Source organism: Pleurodeles waltl, chromosome 9 (assembly GCF_031143425.1).
Source record: "Pleurodeles waltl isolate 20211129_DDA chromosome 9, aPleWal1.hap1.20221129, whole genome shotgun sequence".
NCBI classification, from domain to species: domain Eukaryota; kingdom Metazoa; phylum Chordata; class Amphibia; order Caudata; family Salamandridae; genus Pleurodeles; species Pleurodeles waltl.
The window spans coordinates 777,598,833-777,620,235 of record NC_090448.1 but is presented as its reverse complement, the minus strand read 5'-3'; the positions used below and the strand labels follow the sequence as shown (position 1 = coordinate 777,620,235).

The 21,403-nt window shown below is 44.2% G+C and overlaps 1 protein-coding gene across 1 annotated transcript in view; it reads right to left on the bottom strand.

Moving 5' to 3' along the window:
- LOC138258720 (Bardet-Biedl syndrome 1 protein-like) overlaps positions 1 to 21,403 on the bottom strand; it is a 235,056-nt gene that overhangs the window by 120,734 nt on the left and 92,919 nt on the right. Inside the window, exon 2 of the mRNA XM_069206001.1 lies at positions 8,669 to 8,803. Coding sequence (XP_069062102.1) covers positions 8,669 to 8,689 — 21 coding nt within the window. The 5' untranslated portion in view covers positions 8,690 to 8,803. The remainder of the gene's footprint in view (positions 1 to 8,668; positions 8,804 to 21,403) is intronic.

The following is a 21,403-nucleotide window of genomic DNA, read 5'->3' as shown; positions in this document are numbered from 1 at the left end:
AAGGAGGCAGTGAACCGACAGCAAACGCAGAGTCAGAAATCTGGCCGAACAAAAGCAGGGTCCTTCAGACAGGCAATACACAGGAATTGCCTTGGCATCTTATTCTCTCCCCTTCAAGTGTGTCCAAAGTGACACATGTGGCAACAGGCCTGTCACGCAAAATATGCCGATGAGCTGTCAAAAGGAAGCTTACAGCCCCCACCCTGCATATTTTACCAGTTCAGATCAGCCTACTGTTTGCTTCTAGAAGGCATTTCACACCTATTCAAGGCTAATCAGTGACATGGAGTTGGATGAGACTTATGCTAATTAGCCTTCTGACAGTGCAGACAGGTCAAGAGCAACTTTCTAAAAGTTACTTTTCCTTAACATTTATTAAAAACCCAACTTCACATTTTAATTATTAATACCTATTAAAATAGTTCTTTAATTATTTTTCTAGTTGCCCACTTTCCTAAGTTAGCAGTATACCGCATTTATCGGCGTATAACACGCACTTTTTCTCCCTGAAAATAGGGGGCAAATGATGTGTGCGTGTTATACGCCGATAAAATGTAATGGGTTTTTTTTCTGAAATTTCCTCTTAAAATGAGGTGCGTGTTATACGCCGGTGCGTGTTATACGCCGATAAATACGGTAATTATTTTAAGCTCCACTCTGGATTTCTACACACAACATCTAAGCCTGCCACAATGAAAACAGCTTTTTGGGCCTAGTCAGCCTAGGGACAAGGTAATATTATTTTCTACATGTCCCACTTTTTAAAACCATGCGGCATATTTTGTAGACTACAAGATGAACACTGGGGTCGTACTAATATTTAAAACAGGTTTTTGCCTGTAAAAGAGGGATATTTTAACAAGCTGTATTGCGGGTTAAACTGCAGCAGTCAGGCAACACAGGTTAGACCTGAAGCTATGTTTGCACTGCCACCATAGTGGATGAAAAAACAGCTGCTGCAGTCCACCAGAGGCATTTTAACTTTCAGGCCATAGGTCCACGTTCTACATCTATACTAGGGACTTATAGACAAGTTTAGGGTTGCCATTAGGAATAAGTTAATTCAAACATATTTCAAGGGGGAGCACAGACACTTCACTACTGGTTAGCAGGTGTAAAGATCAGAGTTCTAAAGCCAGCAAAAATATAGGGTCCAGCAAGATGCGAAAAATCCCTGTTGACCACTCAAAAAGGTATATTTCCAACAAATACCAATTAAGAAAGGACTGGAACTATGAGACGGATGAGCTGGAGACATTTGACACTGTAGAAAGTCTCTATAGGAGGGAATATGTGGTTTAAGGCAATTGTGCCTGAAGACGAAACAATTGTGTAAAATGAAGTGAATCAAATTTAAAAAGGAAAGTTACTTATCTATAATCTTAGTTCTCATAATTGTTTTCTTTGAGTCATAAACACAATATATCCACATGTGCAGAGCACCAGAACATATTTTCAAATATGCTGCATTGCCATTTATATAAACTATTTAATTAAGAAATATGCCAAATATGTTGAACCATTTTCTGTATTTCAAAAACTTAAACCTCCATATAAAGTATATTCAACTGAACACTCTAAAACCTTCCTGAAAAAAATAGTGCCTTGTTCTTTGAGGAATACGTTTTCACATGGATGATTTTAAACTCTGCCACTTGATTCCAGTAGGTGCTCTGACCCAAAATGCACAGCAAGGCTAGATAATTTTTGATGGCCTTCATCGAGTAAGTATTACTCACCAATGAGAACGATACTTCTTATGAATTCAAGGACAAATAGCATTAGAGAGAAGTATCTTTTACTGTCATACTCAAACAGTACATTAGACCTGGTCTCCAACCAGTCGATCGTGAGCTACCAGTAGCTAGCCAACTCCCTTTAAGTAGTTCGCAGACTTACATCTCTTTTTAAGTCTGTCTTCTTTTGGCTCTTAATATTTTTTCCAGTGCTTGCCGCCCTTACCAAAAGCAGCTGCTCAGATTGGCTGGACTGAGCTTAGCTGGAGGAGGTGGTAACGTCGTTCATAGAGCAGTAAGCCACTGGGGACAGTGCTGCTTGCCTTCTGCAGCCCAGCACCACACTTCCACCCCCATGACCTGTGCGGCAGACCAGCAGCCTTGAAACCAGAGCTCGGGACTCTGGCATGGTTTTCTAATTTAACTGCATACTGCAGAGCAGGTAGTGCAGTGCTATTCCAATCGAGGTAAGGGCTGAGTATTGTATATTGATAAAAAAAAGATCCCTGTGTCACAAGAGGTACTTATATTAAAACAAATCCCTGTGAAATGCTGCTTTAATGTAATAATTACATTTGCTCATTGAAATAAAGCCAAAAAGAAGAGATGATGGACGGAATGCTGAACAATGCAAACACTCACCCCCAGTCACAAAGATCTGGGTTTAATCCATTGTTTTCTTGACCACAACGCCACCCCAGTTTGGACCCAGCCATATGGAAACCAGTCTTGACCCTGCTCCCCTTGGAACAGTTCAGCCAGAACTGCAAGGCCAGGTCCTCACTGGACCAGAAACAAGCATCCTGGGACCGGTTTCGGGGTATCACCCCTCATTAGCCAGGATAGCTTGAATCCAGTGGCACAGTGAGCATGGGACCCACGTCTGGGCATACTTTTCCCACTTAGGGCGACAAAGGCAAGAACAGATGATGGACGGAATGATGAACAATATAAACATTCACCCCCAGTCACAAAGATCTGGGTTTGATCCATCATTTATTTGCCCACCACGCCACGCCAGTTTGAGCCTAGCAATATGAAATATGTCTTGACCCTGCTCTCCATGCATTCTGTTGTAAATGTGACTAGGATATGAAATGAACAAGGAGAGATGAACTAAGGACAAACCTAGCCCTATGACCCCTTGCACAAACAGTCATGAAAATGCTCTGCGTTTAAAATAATGCAAAAAGTGAAACCAATGCCTTGCATACAAAATATGATCTTTTCAATTCAGAAAGTGTATTTCTCTAACACGCAGAAGTGTTTACACTCAGAACACCATATTATATCACTGCTCTGAGAGACAATTTTAGAAATGGGAGTTTTTAAACGTCATGGACTCCCTCCACACCTGATGACAATGCTACATTAAACAAAAGGCAAGTCGTTTGTCATGCATACTATATAAGTGGCCTAGGTTGTTGGTAGCATGTTGAGTTGTTCTTTTCATTGTTTTGATGTTCTCATTAACCTTGGTGGTGTTCTTTTTGTGGCCAACCCTGGATGTGGTTTTTGTTGGTATCTTTTTAGCCTGTGTTGTGGAAAGCCAGTTGTATGTCTTTCGACAGCATGTTTATTGGGATTCTTTAAAGATGGGTTTTGAGTTAGTATATGTCTACTTTCTATCATTGCCTGTACATGCATTTGTTTTTGTTGTTTTTTGATGCCTCTGAAGTATTGTTGTTCATTGGGGTTTGATCTTGTGGTCGTTCCTGCCTAAAGGGGGTTGTCTATAACTATAGCTTGTCTTAAGGTTGAGAATACAAATATGACATATAGAGTTAGTTGAATGCTTCAAGATTTCTTGTGTTATCTGATGTTGTGGCTGGATTTGCCTTATCAAACTATATGTTGCGGTGTCCTAGAATGTAATAGTTGGGTCATCCAGATGGGTGTGGGTCACTGTATCCAGTAAGACATCTTTTAAGTTGGCATTGGTGGTTGGTGGTCTATATATGAAGAGGGAGGAATAAGTTATAGTTGGAGATGGGTGACATCCCATCAGCAAGGATTCACAGCCATCCATGGTGAGATTTTCATTAAGTGGTTATTTGTAGTGATTTTTCAACGCTGATAACAGTCATCCTCCAATACTGCCATTGAGATTTTATGTTTAAAATGAGAAATCATGTGGGATGGCTTTATGGCATTTGGAGAAGCATGCGCTGCACGGTATCTGAGCAGGAATTAGCACAGCTGCAAGCCACTTCTGTAGCCACTAAAGGCAGATTTGGGGATGGAAGGCTACTGCCAGGCCCAAGGGCCTGGCTGTAGCCTAAGAATCCTTAAAGCGCTTGAGCACTGAATATGCCTTGCCTCCAAAGAGATGGGTGCCATCGAAGGGCTTGTCCATAAGGGAAGCTTGGACATCACCCAAAAAGCCAGACGTTCTCAGCAAGGCATGTCGCATTACGCCCACTGTTGAGGAGACCGCGCTGCCTAGTGAGTCAGTCATGTCAAGTCTGCAACGAATTGTGAACTTTTCTGCATCCCTCCCATCAGCAACAACCTGAGAGAGTACAGCCTGAGCCTCCGCTGTGTCAGCACTTGTGCAACCATGTCCCAGAGTATGTGGGAATAGCAGCCCAAAAGGCCTGCGGTGCTCAAGGACCACAATGCCAGGCTGCCATTAGAAAAAGTCTTCTTCCCATATGAGTCTAGCCTCTTGGATTCCCTATCCCGGGGCAGAGTAGGAAAAGCGCCTTTTGGAACTTGAGGCTTGGACCACCACGCTCTCACGGGGAGGGTGTTGCGTGAGGAAGGTTGGATCCCAGTTGTGGGGAGATGGCGGTGTGCGTCTTATTCACAGGAACCCCTGTACTGGGTTTGATCCAGGTACCCAGAGGCCGTCAGTCAATGCATTATTGAAAGGGAGCAGGGGTTCGGATGCGGAAACTCCTGGTTGCAGCACTTCTTTCAAAAGATTAGTCTTGACTGCCACAGAGGGCACTTGAAGGTCTAGGCTGCCCTCCTCACCAGCACTGTGTAGGAACCCCTCTCCTCCATAGCCATGATAGAGGGAAAAAGCATACCAGTATCAGGAGAGGTGGCCAGTCCACTGACTTGACCCTTATCCTCACGCCATTCCAGGTCATCCTCATAAGGCTGGTATTCTAAAAGGTCCATTCTTTCCGAGGCCTAGCACGAATGAATAGAGTTCAGGCTCCGATCTAGAAGGCAAGGCTCATGCCGGCATCAGAGTTGGCTTCGAGGAACACCCACCTGGCTCTACATTGGAGTTGGGAATGGCGATGGAGATGGCACTGCCGGGGGCGTCAGGGAAGGTCGAGATGGTATGACCGGGGTTGGTCTGGATCCATGATTGGATTTTTGAGGGTCCATGGGAGCCTAGGCTGAAGCTGCCGGTGCAGAACCAAACGGTTCCCCCTCTGACTCCGTGGGGCCCGCAGGCGCACTGACTGGGTCGGACTGCCCAAAAGTAAGGCACATGGCCTCATAAAACTTATTAAGTTTGCAGGGGTCGCCCTGGCTCCCATAATGTCAGGAAGGCACAGAGCCAGCCTAAGTGCAAGTTCAGAAGAACAAGACTTAGAATGCAGATGCTTCCTCGTCCAGTCAGCCGACAGACAAGGAGAAGTAGAAGACCGCTTTGGGTGATGGTTATTCTCCAAACAAAGAGAAATGAGATGCGGATCCGTCACCGACATTGCCTGGTGACAGGATCCGCAGGGCTTAAAACCAGTCTTGCGTGACGTCAACCACAACACACCAAGAGGCAAAATCTCAAAAACTGTCAACAAAAAGTCGGAAAGGTCCTGTCAAAAACGTACTGAAGGGTAGCTCTTCTCTCGGATCGGCGCAGACTGGAACAAAATAAAAGAACTGACCCCAGCGTACCTGGGTGGTGCCTACGTAGGTACTGCAACGTCACTTCCACCACAGACGACACTGAAGACGGACGCGGAGCCGATCGACGCCACCTACCGGCAGGCAGGGGTACTGTTCAAGAAAAATCTTCTGGATCCAGTCTGACACCTGGGGAGAATACAAAGGACAGGAATATGCAGCTAGAAGTAGCTATCAGATAGAAAGATTTTGTAAGTGGAGTGGTTGTTTCCTGAAATCTTTAAGGTGGAGGTGCAGAGTTTCTGGCCTTTAATGATCCCTAACACGCAACACCTTTAACCTGCTGTCATTTACCTGGACGCCCTAGGTTTCAATAGCTCTATTGATCAGGTAACCTTCGGCCAATAGCAGCCCTAGAGCCAATGGGAGTTCCAGCTGCCAATCACAACCCTAGCCCTAACAACCAATCCGAACGCAAGCCCTAGGTCCAATAGTAACAGATGAATAGGCCTTTAAAAAGGCTGTTTCTTTGAACATCTTGGTGCTATGTTTTCAAAATCCTCTTGCATAGAAAACCACTACGGGCCATGAAGTACAGCCTTTATGTTCCTTCAGATCTACTCTTAAAACCTATAGATATGTGGCCAATTCTTTTATACAAAGTATGCTCTACTTACCTTCAGCAGCAATCTCCTTAACTTCAGTAGCAATCTTTCTGGTGGACACTTTGTCTACCTGCATGACTTGGAGAAAGAGAACAAGCATGACGATATGCACCATAAAAAGTTTGGCTTCCTGTTCCTTAAACACCTTGGTGTCTATAAGGTCATGATTATCACAGGATTTCAAGTCATGCTTCAGCCCCAAGCAAAGAAGACAGGCCCTTGTGGGGATCTGAAATTAGTGTGAGGCATCCATATACACTGAAAAAAGTAGAAATATGTTTGTGATAATATTCACTTAGTAACTCTGGATCTGAGTTGAAGGGTTCGGAAAAAAGGGAACAGTAGTCAGGGCATCAAGAAATGTGATCTTAGAAAGATAGCCACCCCCTTTTCAAGGTACTTTCCAAATTGAAAACGAAATTCCAGCCAGGAACATGGAAACTACTCTGGAGACAATGGATCACAAGAAATCCCAAGATGACTGCTGAAGAGACTGAAGCAGTTGTGTCTCACAGGTGGGAGTTTGAGTATATCTGCTGTTGAAATCAAAGATTTAAACACTTTTAATTATCATTAAAACTTTTATCTTCAAACACAATATCTAAACTATTGTTGATAATGTTCAATAATCCACATACATGCTGAAGAGTACATAATTACAATCTAGAACCAAAAGCGAATGTGGGATTGATGCATACTATTATAGCATGGAGATTGGTACATGAAAGTGTCAGTAGAAGAGGGGCTGTCAACTGGGAAAGCATAGGTAGTAACAGAAAAAAAAACTGTAGAAGGGAGTTATTGTGTTAGATTTAAATAGTGTTAGAGTACCAATACTAATAAAATTGTCGTAAATTATCATTGCAAACTCAGCATAGTGACCACAACAAGATGACCAACAAGAGTAGAAGACCTCCAACTTGAATATTACTAGGCAGGTCTTTAGAACAGCTATGCACACCCGGAGGTAGTCTCTTACAATCCCATTCCCCTTTCCCCTGGCTTGTATTGTACTCTCTCCTGCAAGGAAGAGGTACGGTTGAAAAGTGCTGGAAACAAGGTATTTGCACCTATGGAGAGTTCTAGGTGAAAGTAAGGCAAATATTTATTAAGACTTTCGTTGATTTATTTATTGGTAACAAAGTACAACTGATACTTGCCATGACTGCGGCATGGCACTATGATGGCGAGATGGATTCAGCATCACCTAACAGCAAAGGAGAGCTACTGCAAAGTTTCTGGATACAATATGGCACCTGGGGATAGTAAAGATGTGAGAAATCTTCAGGCAGAAGTTGCCATTAGAACACACCATTTTCATTAGCTCACTTGGGAGAACTACTACCCTCCATCGAGTCCTTTTGAAGGGACAGATTTGCTAACTTCTTTTGTCTGATGTGTGCAATCTGGCTAGGGAATTATTGTAGAGGCATGAAGCGGTTTGCTACTACCATGTGTGAGGAGGCTGTTGCTATCCATGTTTTATTTGCTCTGTTTGAGGGATGCGCTCCTGCAGTCTGTACATACGTCTGTGTTTGCAGGATACATTCAGCGTGGATGCCCATGCCACACCTGTTCTATGTGGATTGAAAGCCTGAATTTCAGCTGTCTGTGATAAATCTATTTTATATTTACATTAGATTACATATTTATTATGATATTATTATTTATTTATATTTAAAAATACATGAGTCTTTGAGAATCATGACTGGAAGACTCATTGAAAATGGGCAGGCATGGTGGACAAAAGGTATGACATGCTAACATAGTTTTGTGTGCCATTGCAGATCTTGACCTGCTTAGCTGCAGAAACATTTTGGGCCTGATTATGACCCTGGCGGACGGCAGAGGCCGTCCGCCAAGGTACCGCCGTTGAATGACCGCACTGCGGTCAAAAGACCTCGGCGGCCATTTAAACATTTCCTCTGGGCCGGCGGGCGCTCTCCAAAAGAGCGCCCGCCGGCCCAGAGGAAATGCCCCTGCAACGAGGACGCCGGCTCAGAATTGAGCCGGCGGAGTTGCAGGGGTGCGACGGGTGCAGTTGCACCCGTCGCGTATTTCAGTGTCTGCTTAGCAGACACTGAAATACTTTGCGGGGCCCTCTTACGGGGGCCCCGCGGCACCCCCTACCGCCATCCTGTTCCTGGCGGGCGAACCGCCAGGAACAGGATGGCGGTAGGGGGTGTCAGAATCCCCCATGGCGGCGCAGCAAGCTGCGCCGCCATGGGGGATTCTAAGGGCAACGGTAAACCGGCGGGAGACCGCCGGTTTGCCTCTTCTGACCGCGGCCGAACCGCCGCGGTCAGAATGCCCTGCGGGGCACCGCCGGCCTGTCGGCGGTGCTCCCGCCGACCCTGGCCCCGGCGGTCTTAGACCGCCGGGGTCAGAATGACCCCCTTTGCTCCTTAACTATAAACCATCAGCTGTGACGTACTTACATTGCAGGCAGAGTCCTACCTTGATAAAGGTGCGTTTCATGGCATACAGCCTCTCATCGTACAGGAAACTGATTAGCAGATTAATTGAGGGTCGATTTGCTGACGTGTTCTGAATGTGAAGGGTTAGCTTGAAGGTCGGACAAATTCCTTGTACCTACGAATGAGAGAAATAGTGACTTTGGCTTTAGTGTTATTGGTCAGTTTCAAACAAATCTCTGGCAAACGGCCTACAAATCTCTACTCTTCTTTTTTGATTAATTGAGTTTTTTCAAAGGACTGGCACAAAGAATATAAAAAAAATGATTGGTTCAGGACAAAAAAGCACCTTCATACAACTTACAATTAACTTAAGCTGAAATTCCAGCCTGAAGCTTTAGGTTAAATTCTGACAAGTTTTTTAGTGATTTTTATTGCTAACCGAAAAACACCGAAAGACCCTGAACAGAAACCTTAGTATTGTACGGCAAAGCAAACCACTTTTTCAGACTTGTTGATGGTGCACGACTGAGCAATGTGGCTTAAGACACATGTTCAGATTTGTCTATATAACACAGTGGCAGTTGCAAATATTTATCTGTGGGTAAGCCCCAATTTAAATTGAAAAGGGATGTTTGATTTGCATACAACTTTGCCCCCATCAGTGGATCTGTGTAGGAAAGTACCTTCTTTTTGGCATGGTTACCCCCACTTTTTCCTGCTGTCAGTGCGTTTTGACTGTGTTCACTGAATCCTGCTAACCAGGACCCCAGTGACTGTGCTCTCTCCCTCTAAATTTGGTTATTCCTGACTTAGTCCACCCTACAGCTGGTACACTGGTGCCCCCATGTAAGTCCCTAGTATATGGTACCTAGATACTCAGGGCATTGGGTCACCAGGGGTTCCCCATGGGCTGTAGCATGTATTGTGCCACCCATGGGAGCGCAAGCAAAATGTGTCTGCAGGCCTCACAGCCTGTGTGAAAAGATGCATGCACCCTTTCAATTCAGGTCACTGCACCATGTCACTTTAAGTCACCCCGATGGCAGGTCCCTCTAGCCCAGAGGGCAGGGCGCAAGTACCTGCATGTGAGGGCACCCCTGCATAAACAGAGATGTCCCTACGGACTCCAGCTCAGTTCTCCTGGACTTCGTAATTGCAGGGAAGCCATTTTACCCATGTACTGGACATAGGTCACTAGCTATGTCCAGCTACATAATGTTAACTCCGAACCTGGGCATGTTTGGTATCAAACATGTCAGAATCATACCCCAACACTGTTCCCAGTATTGGTTTTATAATCCAATGCACTCTGGGGGGCTCTTTAGAGGACCCCCAGCTTTGCTCCTACCAGTTAGCAGGGTTTTCCCAGGCAGCCCACATTGTCGCCATCCTACAGACAGGTTTCTGACCTCCTGCTGCTTGACCAGCTCAAGACCAGGAAGGCAGAACAAAGTATTCCTTTGGGAGTAGGAGGCAACCTTCCTGTGCTGCACAGCCAACTTCTTGTCTTCACTGTCAACCTGGTCCTGCATCTCCAGAAGGGTGGGTAGTGGCTCCTGCCCCAACCGGACCCTCCAACTCAACTTGGACCCCTTCATATGCAGGTCCTCTTCTGTCAGCATCCACCTTTTGTACCTTCCAGGCTTGCTTGGGCCTTGCACAGTCCTTTTCCAAAGGTTATCTGTGGGTTTGGGAAAAAACAGGTACTTACCTCTTCGCTCCTGGTCGCTGGGGGGCACCCTGGTACTTACCTTTTGGGGTTCCTAGTTCCTCCAGCTTCCCTCTACAGATTCCACTTCCTTGGGTGGGGGACTGACTTTCGCATTCCACTTACTAAGTACATGGTTTGGTCTCCCCCTAGGTTCTCCATTACATTCTGCTATTTCACTGTTTTCTATTGCTTTTTATGCCAATTCCTGACTGCTAATGTGTATATAATAGTGTGTTTACTCACCTGTTAGTAGAGTATTGCCTATACATTATTTTAGTATTTGTATTACCATAATAAAGTACCTTTATTTTTGTAACACTGTGTGGTTCTTTCATGTGTGTCAATGCTGTGTAACTACAGTTGTATTGCATAAGCTTTGTATGTCTCCTAGATACGTCTTGGCAGCTCATCCACAGCTACCTCTAGAGAGCACTGAGTTCCTAGACACTGCCTACACTTCACTAATAGGGGATACCTGGACCTGGTATAAGGTGATAATCCCATAGGTGTTCACCACACACCAAGCCGGCTTCCCACAATCTGCATCCAATTTGGCACCCTATTAGCGTAGTTAACTAAGGTACAGCATGCCACATTTCATACAACTCCATATCTCCCAATTCGGCACCCAATTAGCGTGGTTAACTAAGGTGCAGCATGGCAAATTTCATGCAACTCCATACAGTGCAGAAAAAATAAGCAAAGGTTCAAAGGGATGTTTTTTCCCATTTTAGTCCCCAAAGAAAATTCTGGTCATTCTAACACTCCAAACCCCAGGGATGGCTCCTGCTATGTCCCAGGTTGCCCACCCCGGGACATAGATGTTTGCTTTTGCTTGGTGGGAGCTGACAGTTCCCACCAAGCAAAAGCAAACAAAGTCTGGTTTCTGAAAGAGAGAGCTGTCAAACAGCTCTAACTTGCAGAAAGCGGAATTTCCATCTGTCTTCCCTGCACACAAATATGTGTGCAGGGAAGATAGATGAAAACATTGCTCCCACAACCAGGTAGTTGCTATAAAAAGAAGCTCCATGCTTGTGGGAGCAATGCCTCGGGCCTTGCGTTTCCCCAGCAGTCCTGTCACTCTCTCTCTCTCTTCTATACCATAATGGGATGGGAGAGAGCGAGAGAGATAGATAGTCATTGCAAAGGTCTTTCCATGCAATAACTATAAAAAAAATTACCCATGTCATAATAGTTAAGGTCACAGCCCCTCACACTGAAAGTTGAGAGTTCCAGTTCAGGTGTGTCTGTGGTAATTTTCATTTGTTTCCTAAGGCAGACTAGCAGCGGTTCTGGAGATCAGGTTGTAGAAGCGTCTTGCAGAGAGTTCCTAGTGGAGTCTTCCTTGACAAATCTAGGGCCCCACCCTCAGAGAAGCCCTTAAGTAACCCTAAAAGGGGGGTTGGACACTATGTGCGGTGACCCACTATCAGAGGAGGTCGGGGACATCACCTAACTGGCCTAACCAGTCAGATGCTCACAGGGCCCTTTGCCCACTTTGTTTTCAAGATGGTAGAATCAACCGGCCACCTGGCAGAGCTCTGGGCACCTCCCTAGGGGTGGAGCTGGTTAGAGGGGTGGTCAATCGCCTGTCCTTTGTGTAGTTTCACACCAGAGCGGGAACCAATGGTTCCTGTACTGGTTCAAACTGGTTTATGCAAGGAGGGCACCAAATGTGCCCTTCAAAGCAGTCTGGTGGCATTCAGAGGTAAAACCCACCCTAGTCCAGAGACACCTATTTCAAAGGGAGAGGTGATCACACCTCTCCACTACAGGAAATCATTTGTTCTGCCTTCCTCTGCTTGAGTTACGCTCACCAGCAGGAGGGCAGAGCAGTGTCTAAGGTCAGCAATAGTGCAGGCTGGCATGCTGGCCCCGCAAGGCTGTATAGGCAGATATGGGGGATCCTCTAGGGAACCCTCATAGCACATGATATCATGCAGCTTACACTGTAATCAGTATAGTTGCATGATTCCAACATGTTTGACACCAAACATGCCTAGGTTTGAAGAAGCCATTATGTAGTTGGACATCTCGTGTTGATCAGTGTCCACTACATACCTTAAGATGGCTTCCCCATACTTACAAAGCCCAGAGAATGGGTTCTGGGGTTTGAAGGGGTATGACTGCTCATGCAGGCGTATTTTTACACTTAGGACCATGCACCCTAGGGCTGAAGGGGCTATCATAAGGGTGACTTACAAGGTCCAAGTGCAGTGACCGTGATATAAGGCAAGCCTTACATCTAAAGTGAAAAGTGCATGCACCATTTCACACAGGCTTCAATGGCAGGCCTGCAGACACAGTTTGCATGGGTTCCCATGGGTGACATAATACATGCTGAAGCTCATGGGATACCCCTAGTGCACCAGTGCCCTGGGCACCTAAATATAATTTACTAGGACCTTACAGGGGTGCACCGGTATGCCAATTGTGGGTGAAAGAATCACTTATCGAGTCAGTTTTAGGGAAGACAGTACAGTCACTGGGATCCTGGTTACCAGGATCGCAGCGTACTACAGTCTAAACACAGTGACACCTGGCAAAAACTGGGGGTAAGTATGTCAGAACAATCCTACTTTCCTACAGTACCCATAAAAATAAGCATCGAGCGATGCTGCCCCATGTCAGAGTTGCCAATGAGTATAGGATCTATGCTGCCAGCGGGGCCAGGCAACACCAGGAGCGTCAACACCTTAACTGTCAGCAGGGAAGGTCGCAATGGTACGACCAACCCTGGCTCTGATCCGGAAGCAGATCCTTGGGTACCCCAATGAGCCGAGGCCGCCGGTGTGGTACCCAAAGGGGCCCCTTCCAAACCTTTGGGGCCCAAAGGCTCTCTGACAGAGTCAGACTGCACAAAGATGAAGCGCATGGCCTCGTAAAATTCCTTAAATTGTGCTGGGGTGGCTCTGGCTCCCAGAAACTAAGGGAGACGTGGAGCCGACACAGAAGTAGGCTCTAAAGACAGAGTCCTAGAGTGAGGACGCTCCTTCTACTTCTACTTCTTCGTGTGCTTACCAGAATGTCCCAACAAATTCGAATGGGATGAGGAGGTGTAGTGATGGTTCTGCAAGCAGTCTCGCGACCTTCCTCTTGGCCAAGATTGGGAGCGGTGGGGACTCAGACACTGGCCCGTGAGCAGCTTTACGGACTGCTCCCTCAAAGCCTTCGATTAGTTTGGGTAGTGGTCGCGCTCCTAGCACCACAGACACACCAGGTGCGGATCCATCACGACATCTTGCGGTGACAGGAGTCACAGGGCTTGAAGCCAGTCTGCCTTGACGACATCCCGACCTCCCAGAAGTCAAAAAACGTACACAACAAGTCGAAAAGCCACTCAGAAAGGGACTAGAAGGGTAACTCTCTCCAGATCTATGCTAGGCTGGCACGGAAAGAAAAGAACTGCTCGTTGGGGTGGTGCCTATATATGACCCGTGAAGTCAAATCCAGTGAACATGATTCCAACGACGGACACAGAGTCACCCAATGCCACCTAACGGCGCACAGGGATACTGCTCAAAGAAAAATCTCTAGATCCAGTTTGACGACTGGGGGAAATTCTAAGGTAAGGAATCTGCAACTTTAAGTCTCCATGAGATTTTTTGTGTATAGACATAGATATTTATAGGAGTTTTCAGCCACACTTTCATCATTCATTCATTCATCTGTGGTCGTGTCACCCAAATGTTTCTTTCACGCTGTCAAGCATGCATCCACTGGTAATGGGTCAGTCAACTTTACCATTGGCTGACTTCACTATGACTTATGGCATGCTGCCCATTCACAAGGAGCACATCCACACACAAAGTACACTCAGTACCAAGGAGTAGATTAGTAATGTGTGCATGTTTGAGACCAAAAAACATTTTAGTCATTAGTCATATTTGTTTTTTATTTTTAGATTGACGAACGACTGGGAGCTTCCAAAACGAAGTTTTGCAAAAACCATGACCAAATAAAACAAGAATTGCCAAAAGGTTGGTGGTCAATGCCAGACCTATTGGTTTTGCCAATGCTTCTTAATGTAAGAACAGCATATATGACTATGGAAGTTGAAATGAAAAAAACGAACTCCCACTATTTTTTGTTCCGTATCTCCCACCCAAGAACACCTTGTTTCCCTTTTACAGATAACTTGCATGCCAAGCTAATAAGAAAAGAAAATATAGCTTTTCAATGGAAATTCAGACCTAACAGTAACTATAGGGCTGCTATCGCTAACTCTGTAAAATATGGAGCGAGAGAAAGGGGGAATTTCTAAGTAGATAGATCCAGCGCTTGTATAGGATTGCATTCTTCAACACCAAATTGCAAAATGGGGATGCACAGCATTTTAGAAAGTTATAATCAATTAGTACACAACATGGATATAAGTTTTTAAGATATTTATTCTTATATCTTGAACATAAAGGGCCTGATTTAGATATGAGCGGACAAGTTTCTTCGTCACAGCAGTGATGGATATCCCATCCGTCAATATCTAAATCCCATAGGATATAATGGGATTTAGATATTGGCGGACAAGATATCCGTCACCGTTGTGATGAAGTAACTCATCTGCCAATATCTAAATCAAACCCATAGTCTCAAATGTATTACAGTAAATGAGATTTTCATTCCACATTTATTCTTATGTCTTGAGCACATACTTAAAGCGTATATCAGTAAATCACAGACCTTCAGACAACATGCCTAAGTGAATGTCCTGAAAGTAGCTAGCCCGAGTGATACTTCTGATAATTCCAGTCCCTTCCAAGGACTTACACAGTTTTCAGCATAAAAACAGTCTTATTAACAGCCATGAGTATTAAGTTACTGATTCACTGGCAGTTTGGGTACCTTTGCAGTACTTGGAAAATCAGCTAGGTCACTTGGACTAGATAATGTTAGCACATTCACTTAGACGTATGGGTGCTCCTAAATGGAGATACAATATAAGCCATGAAAAGCAAATATCCACAAAAGACCACAGCATATAATACAATGAAGGGGAAAAAGTTCTTAAAGGAAACAGAAAAAACTGTGAAGAAAAAATAACATGGCAACTTAAAAAAAAGTCTATGAAAACGCAATTACAAGCACTACTACTGGATTTGGAAATTACACATTTTTGTAAGTACTAAACATTAAGCTTTTAAAACACAAGGATGATATTTCTGCCTGTAAAACAAAGACAATTAGAAAAAAACAGTAATGATTATGAAACAGAAAGCAAATACATATAAACACTTCAACAAAGATTGCAAAATTGTGGAAAAGGTAGCGCAGGCAGAGTTCCTCAGAGAATGCATCAAAGGCAGGGGAACAGAACACTGTGCCAGAACCTCAAGGAAGATGTAATTTTAAGGCCAAATTAAAGTAGTGTTAGCAGGAAGATTCTCTAAAGGAGATAAAAGAAAATGAGAAGGAGGCGGTCAAGAAAAGAAAAACAGAGAAAATCCTCAGAATCAAGTGAGGAAGGGAAAATCAATATTGGATTTGTAAGCAACCGGCTACCCACAAATAGGGCATCTATCAAACAAATGCCTTTGATGCATAATTTAAGTAAAGAAGGAAGGATTTCATTAAAACCTCTGAGTGCAGATCCCACTAGAGTGATAAAGCCCTGAGGCAAGGGTGTGAACAAAACTGTCTGGCTGGTTTATACAATACCTTGAGGAAGCAAATTGTCAATTCATTCGCAAATAGGAATTGTTATGATGGATTAAAACCAGAACCCACCTTTAAGTTTAATTGCAATATTTGGAAAAGTATTAATTGAGGGGTAGACACTCAATACAATGTCTTTAAAAGATGTAAAATATCTTAAGAGGAACATCTGATATCCCTGACTTGTCAGCTTGTGTCTAAGGATCACAAATCATCTCACATTAAAAAGGCAATTTGTCACTTACCAAACATATTGCTAACTACTGAGTACATTCTTTTTTCTCAAACTTGTGGTTTGGCATCCTATTTTGTAGATGTACAGTAGAATGAATCACATACTTTGAAAAAATAATATTGTACAGTGACTCTTGATGTTAGCTCTTATACATTTATACAACGTGAACATGGACTTGATGCTGTGCAGTATTTTCTGAAGGCTAGATGTGCCTCCTATTCACATAATCTTATGTCATTCAAAATGAAGAAGTTCAATTTGCTAAACAACTATTTCACCTGTAACAGGGACTGTTATCTGCAGAAACGTGGTGTAGATATAGGTTCCTTTATGGCCCCTATACTTACGAACACCAGGTTGAGCTATTGAGAAGGGAATGTAGCATTATTTCATAAGTATGAGAAATGGCAAGATCACACAATAATGTGGCTGAAGTATATTGATGACTGTCTCCTCCTTTTTGATGGAGACTGAGTTTATAAAAGATTATATTGCTACATTAAAAGAATAGGAATGCAACATGCAATACAATTACTCTTACATATATGAACAAGTTGATTTCTTGATCTACTACATCAAGAATTCTTTATGCACTGAGTTGGCATCCTTGAGGATTGATCATTAGCATCGAATATGGAGAGATATTCTGCAAAACTCCAATGACCAAACTATACAGAAGCTATTAGGATAGGACATCAGTTCTACAAGAGAGGCTAGACATCAGATATTGTTAAAGGAAAAATGAATGCAAACCAGAATGTGAGAAACAACCAGTTGGTACTAACACAAGAACTAAGAATGCCATTCAGTTTAGATATATAATGATATATTATCCTGAGAGAAAGAGAATCTTGGGTATATTTTGGAAACATGGGATACATTGAGAGGAGAATCAGATTTATTAAAGTATATTTCCAGTTTTCCTAACATCATACACAAAAAAATAACTTCTCCAACATACAAAATAAGTCACCTAAGCTAGTAAACAGTAAGTAGATTCAAAACAGTAATTGAAATAAAGTCTGAATCAAAACTATGATATATAGTCAATCTTATCTAGTATTTGCTGAGCACACACAGAAAATTAGGTTCAATATGTTTTTATAACTATGCACAAGTCCAGGTACAAAGTTTGTGTGTACAAAATGCCCAGTCAGGAGCTAGATGTTAGTGCAACTCGGCACTTCCATTAAGTAGCTCCCTAAATGATCCAAGGTGGAACTCTCACACATCTGTACACTCTGACGCATACACCCCATCTTCTAGTCAAACTAGTCATGAATTCTATACTTGTACAACAAATATCTAGGCTGTCCACTTTTCAGTTTTTTTTTTTTGTGGATTTCAGTGGTGTGTAGTCAGAGATTTCCAAACTGTTTGAAATCAGTGCTTATCAATCTTTATCCAGCTGCCTACACTCCCCCAAAAATGACAAAACTATGTTTTTTTAAGTGCTACAAAGCATGTTTTTTACAGTGATTGTAATACAGCATATTTAACGGAGAAGGAAGGCTTAGAATGCTTGTCTTCCAATTGGCAGTGTGCCCAATGAACTTATGTTAGACTGTTCTAACCATAAAAAGGATATCTATTGCACTCTTACTCTCATCTCTTTGCTCTCTCTCACATCTCATTACCTCTCACACTCTGATGGGTTTACAGGTCTATTAATGGATTTAAAAAGTAAGAGTGCTACATTCAAATGTTCTAATAAACACATTTCTGGACACAATTGGGCGTCATTCTCATACAATTTACTGCATATTGTGACATTTTAGAGGGTAAGGGAGGTCATCCCTGTCAAAGTACTGCATGAATACAATTTTGAATTACACCAGAATAATTTATACCCCTGCATCCACTGCAGGTGAAATTTAATGCTTTACGCATGCAGGCCACTGCTTTTCAGAACTTTTGCCTGATTATATTAAACTGGTGCTCCTGCTGTGTGCACATTCACAGGTGCATCATGTCCCAATAGCAAATGATTTACTAAAAGTCAGTACTGACCTTTTAGCAGACATCACATTGTTTTATGGGACTTAAAATGTTGCTGTTAACACCATAACTATGGGCTTAAAAGACCTGAAGTTGGGTTTAAAAGCCAGGATAGATGAAGGACCACCTTAAGAATGGGGAACCTTGCAGCTATGAATTTTGTTGACGTGGAAAGTCTTGTATCATTTTCCATCACTATTGCAAGAGTAGAGTGCCAGCACTCTTTTCACAGGTACCTCTGACTACACCTTGCATTAAATGTTTAAAGCCTGTATTATTTGGCAGGTGATCTGCTATCTGCTATCAATGCTGACTTGTTAGACAAGGGGACTGGTGTATAAAAGGTTTTTACCCATTCTGTGTCTGTGGGTAAATCAGATAGCACATACCAGACAAAATCGTTATTATCCAGCCTCTTCACCAATGAGTGAAAGAATTAAACACAAATATTTTGGATCCAGGCACATACTTTGAAATTTCCTTCTAAACATATATGCGTTACTAGTGTGGAGAGGGAGAACACGATTAGAGTGTTGTGTGAACGTCAGTTATCCGATAGCACTACCCACTGAGGATAAGGACATCAGTGAAGGAATGATTTACTTGTACACTATACAATGTACTGCTCGCCAAAACCAACAGAAGATACAAAAGTAAGGGAAACTTAGGAAGCAATTTGTGGAGCTAAAAAGAAAAGAAATATATGTTGTATATAAAAATTCAAACTCTTCTGGAATGGAAACATGGGATGAGCTAACTGTAGGAAGCTGGCTCCCTAGATAGTGCACTAAAGAACAAGCTACTTACCTTCTGTGATGCATTACCTGGTAGAGACTCTATCTAGCTGCAGATTCCTTACCCTAGAATTTCCTGGCATCAGCTTGGAATACGGAACTCTGAAAGAGCAATAACCTGGTGTGTGCTGTCAGGTGGCTCATTCGGATCCACGTGGTTTCGTCGGCGTTGCTGGAGTTCTCTAGGACGTCACTGTCACCTATAAAGGCACCTCACAGGCTCCCGTAAGGTGGTTCCTTTTCCACAAACTTCCATGCCAGAAGCGCAGAGCCATGGAAAGAACCAACATTTTGTCTGTGCCAAAAATAAGGGCAGCTAGCTAGAGTCTCTACCAAATAATGCGTTATTGAAGGTAAGTAACTTGTTCATCTGATAGAGGTCCCACTGCAGAGCCCTCATATGCCATCAGGCAAGTTTTACTAACAGGATGTAGGAAGCCATGAGGTCCAGCACGTCTCACCGAAATCCAGGATAGAGGCGGAAACATCGGAATCTTAACCTGAATATCCTAGGCTCGCTGCTCGGGAGGATAGGATTGCACTGTGTCCAGAACAGCTCCAATGAAAGGGAGCAGCTGAGAGGGAATCAGGTATGACTTCGGCACATTTATAGTAAACAGCGAATGCAAAAGGTTCACCGTAGTCTGAAGGGTAGAGACGACAGCCTGGGGTGAAGGAGCCTTCAACAACCAGTCGTCTAGGTAGGGGAAGACTGAAAACCTTAACCTGCGCAGATGAGCTGCGACCACCTGTCATCCCTTTGGTGAATACCCGAGGGATGCTGGTTAGGCCGAAGGAGAGCACGATAAACTGAAAGTGCTCGTAGCCTACATTGAACCGCAGGTAACAACTGTGGACAAGCAGGATGGGGATATGGAAATATGCACCCTGCAACTCAAACGCTACCATCCAGTCTCCTTGGTCTAGTGCAAATAAGACCTGAGCTAGAGTGAGCATGTTGCATTCATCCTTTTTAAGGAAGAGACAGACATCCCGCAAGTCCAGAATAGGATACAGACCTTTGTTCTTTCTGGGTATCAGAAAATAGTAGGAATAACAACCACTGCCTACTTCTGATATCGGGACCCTTTCTATGGCTCACTTGGCCAAGAGAGGAATAGCACATCTGTATGATATGCAAGATACATTTGTCCGATGTTATGGGCCGCCAGTGAGGGAGATTATATTGAATCCTCCCTCCAACTGGACGCACATGGCAGAATCACACTAGGAGGGCTTGGACGCTGTGGAGGAGGTGGGCTGAGTGGTGGACGACTTCTGGCCAAACTCTCTGGGTCTGAATGTACTACGTCCGCATCCCTGCGCAAGTTGTTGGCCTGGCAGAGGATGGTGGTTGGTCTGTAGGTGGCGTGGTACACTGCCTGCCTGAAGCCTCGAAAGAGGCGATAGACATATAGTTGGCAAGGGGTCACCGAGAGGCCCAAGGATTTGGCCGTAGCCCAGGAGTCCTTGAAGCACTCCTGTGCTGAGCCTGCCTTTTTGCCAAATAGGCAGGACCCATTTAAGGGCATGTCCATGAGGTTTGTCTGGACATCCCCAGAAAAGCCAAATGTACGGAGCCAGGTGTGGTATCGTAGGGCCACAGTCAACTAAATCGCTCTACCCAGTGACTCAGTAATGTCCAATCCACACCCAATGGTAAACTTGGCTGCATCTCTCCCATCTGTAACTGCTTGTGAGAGAGTGGCCCACATGTCCTATGGGACCTGAGGCAGCACCTGCACCACTGTATCCCATAAAGTATGGGAAAAATGGCTCAATTGGCATGAAGTGTTAACTGACCTCAACGGCAGGCTGGAGGAAGAGAACATCATCTTCTTTAACTGGTCCAGCCTCTTGGATTCCTTATCTGGGGGAGTGGATCGGAAGGCAACATGGTAGGTGGAGGCTTGGACCACCAAGCTCTCCGGGGTGGGATGTTGTGTGAGGAAGATAGGATCACCCGGAGCAGGGCGATGGCGGCTGTCAATTATCCTGTTTACAGGTGCCCCTGTGCTGGGTTTGAACCACGTTCATAGAAGAAACATCTGTGAGGGCTTCATTAAAGGGTAACATTGGTTCCGCCGTAGAAACCCCTGGCTGAACCACCTCCATCAGGAGGTTAGTCCTTACCCCCACCGTAGGCAGATCTAGGCCCAAGCCCTCAGCTGCCCTACGCACCACCAGTGCATATGATGCTCCCTCTTCCGTAGCCACAGTAGGAGGTGAGAGCATGCAGGTATCTGGATAAGTGTCCAGTTCACTGGCCTCTCCTAACTCCTCATACTAGTCGATTGGTTTCAACTGGGTCTCCAGAGGGTCCTGAGACCCCTCCCATTCCTCACCAGTGTCTGGCTGATCATGAAAAATGCTCAGGCAATGTTC